The sequence below is a fragment of the Brachyhypopomus gauderio genome, unplaced genomic scaffold (assembly GCF_052324685.1).
Source record: "Brachyhypopomus gauderio isolate BG-103 unplaced genomic scaffold, BGAUD_0.2 sc37, whole genome shotgun sequence".
Classification (NCBI taxonomy): domain Eukaryota; kingdom Metazoa; phylum Chordata; class Actinopteri; order Gymnotiformes; family Hypopomidae; genus Brachyhypopomus; species Brachyhypopomus gauderio.
The window spans coordinates 3,645,195-3,648,138 of NW_027506867.1; the positions used below are offsets into that span (position 1 = coordinate 3,645,195).

At 43.4% G+C, this 2,944-nt stretch overlaps 1 protein-coding gene across 1 annotated transcript in view; it reads left to right on the top strand.

The window, feature by feature from the left end:
- The first annotated feature begins 1,053 nt into the window (after window positions 1-1,053).
- The window catches only part of capn8 (calpain 8), a 12,030-nt gene continuing 10,139 nt past the window's right edge, over window positions 1,054-2,944 (top strand). The window contains exons 1-3 of the mRNA XM_076985142.1: window positions 1,054-1,358; window positions 1,920-1,989; window positions 2,758-2,876. Coding sequence (XP_076841257.1) covers window positions 1,122-1,358; window positions 1,920-1,989; window positions 2,758-2,876 — 426 coding nt within the window. The 5' untranslated portion in view covers window positions 1,054-1,121. The remainder of the gene's footprint in view (window positions 1,359-1,919; window positions 1,990-2,757; window positions 2,877-2,944) is intronic.

The window sequence follows — 2,944 nt, forward strand, 5'->3', positions numbered from 1 at the left end:
TTTTATGATTATTTCATGATAACTTTTAATTCTGTTTTTATGGTGTATATATATTGTACTTTTGCATAAAAGAATATTTATTATTCTTTTGCACTCTTCTGTGCTATAGTGACGGCCTGTGAGCCATCAAGGTTGATCGAACAAATGATGTGCAAATAAATATCAAGACGTAAAGTCATCTCAGGGCTCCAGACTTTTCATTTCATTCTAACATCTCTAACATCTTCTTGCATTACTGCTTCCACAAAATTTCGATTTCAGCTGGAATCAGGTGCATGAGAGCCAGAATCTGAAGGCATGCTGTGATTTATTGAAAGTTGCCAGAAAACCAAAAGAGTTCTCTTGTGTCCTGAAAGTGGTTTTTCACAGACCTGTTCAAACCAGAGAAAGCTGTTGCTCTCTGTTTCAGAACCCTTGCAGAGTTTAGCTGGGAATGTAATAAATTTGCTGACGCACAGTACAGCAGGGGGGCGCTGTTAAGACTCCATCAGCTCCCGCTGGGCTGACCACACACCCACACACACCGGCACACCCCCTCCTCCACACCCACACCCACACCAACACCCATATATGTGCATAAAATGACTCCTTAACCTACATTATCTGATGGAAAAAGAATGATCTCATAAGGCACCATATGCAAAGAGAGAATGCAAAATTTAAATACAAATATCTATTGACAAACGCATAAATTTGTTATTCATTTTTCTGCACTTCATTTTTGTAGTGCATTGTAGATTACATTCTAAACAGTGTTCTAGCCAGTGGTGTGCTGTGTCTGCTCTTTAGAGTCTTCGCCTGCCAAAAACATGCCAGACTACTGTACAAGAAAGTTGTGCAACAATTGCAAGAGTCCCAATCTTTATGCACTACCCTTTCATTTAGTCTTGTGTGCCTTTCAACAAAATGCAAGTCATGCATGTGTTTTCCATTCCCTTTAATAATGGTCTGCTCCACCAGAGGGCATGCTACCTACCTGCAGACAGGTAAACAGGTAGGCTCCACCTACTGAGATGTCGTCCGAGCAACACCTCAGCATCACACACTGGGGAAGCACCATACTCAACTGGCAACCCACTCCAGCACACAGAAGCCACAGCAGTGCATGAGCTAACGCCACCATGTCCAACATAGCCAACGAGCTCTCCAGGAAGCAGGACAGAGAGAATGGCCTTGGCACCAACGACAACGCCGTCCTGTTCAACGCGCAGGACTTCCAAAAGCTGCGGCGTGAGTGTCTCGACCGCGGGACCCTCTTCTGTGACCCCACCTTCCCAGCCACCTGGAGCACCCTCGGCTACAACGAACTGGGGCGCTACTCTTCCAAAACCATGGGCTTGGAGTGGAAGAGACCAACGGTAGGAGTGGGCGTGTGTGTGTGTGTGTGTGTGTGTGTGTGTGTGTGTGTGTGTGTGTGTGTGTGTGTGTGTGTGTGTGTGTAATATATCATATTTTTGAGGACAGAAAAACAAAAAAAAACAGAAAAAGTATGCCATATACCAAATTTTCAAAATATACAAAACCTCTGTGATATATTATTTTATCAGATAATGCTGCATATTTAATGCTGCAACTCATATCATGAATTTGATCCACTGTGGCGACCCCTAAACGGGAATTGCCGAAAGAAGAAGAAGAAGAAGAAGAAGAAGAAGAAGATAATGCGGCATATTATGCCTGTGCTGTTCACAGGCTATTCTCATTTTCTGTTTGCTAAATAATATTGTCTGTTAATTACTAATGAAAGAAAAGCCAACCCTGATGCTGAGCTGTTACTGTGAAGCTTGTCTCACGTCCTACTGCTATATACTAATCTGTGTTAATGCCACACGTAGATTCTGATGCCACAATGTCAATTCTCCTGTGGGTTTTTTCACTGAACCTGTCCCAACCCTTTTTCATCTTTGTTGTGTTTGAAGGACTTCTGTTCAGACCCCCAGTTCATCATGGGCGGTGCCACACGGACGGACATCTGCCAGGGAGGTTTGGGTAAGTGTCGCACACTGTGGATACCTTTAGAGCCCTTTAACCTTTAACCTTCAGCGAAGGTCATGTCCTGAGCTCTAACCTTTCTTAGTTTCAGAAACTCTCTAGCAGGTTAAAGCTGTATGTTACTGTAGGTCCTTGAGTGAACGGTACACAGTAATTAATAAACATGCATCATACATTATTTATGATCTTGGGTCCGAGGTGTCAGATGGAGGGTAAGTGACTGTCGAGGGTTAAGTTTCTGCCGTGCCCTGATGACTTCAATTGTGAAGCGGAGATGATGACATTGTGTGCAGACCGGTTCTGCAGGATAAAGCACACACTGTAACACCTGGATGCAGTCTTCTCCCATCTCACCATCCACCCCAAACGTACACACAAGGCACCACAATTCAAACTATCACGCCACGACTCATCAAACACATGATCCCATCACGGGCGTTACAAGGGTGTGCAATGGCAGCTACCTCAAATCTCTAAACTCATGTTTAGCTCTTTTATGATAGTGAGTCACTGGGAAAATAATCAGGCAATGTGTACACACACTCAGACACACCTAGTTGGATTGAGATTTGGCTCAGACCTACAGTCACACTGAATTTTCTATTTCAATTTAATTTAGAAAGGTGTTTATAAATTCTGATAGTAATAATCTATTACTGTTGTTAACAATATTAATATTGTATATCATATATAATGGTTTTCTAAAAGCTCCCGCCATGGACATGTGGTCGTCTGTTTCTGATGAATGACCTCCGACCCTTTCAGGCGACTGCTGGCTGCTGGCGGCCATTGCCTCCCTGACTCTGGACAAAGAAATCCTGGCCCGTGTGGTCCCGCCTGATCAGAGCTTTACGGAGAACTACGCCGGCATCTTTCACTTCCAGGTGTGCTTTGAAAGATCCATCACGCTTATATGCCCTCTTTTTGGTTCGATATTTTTTTACAATAATTA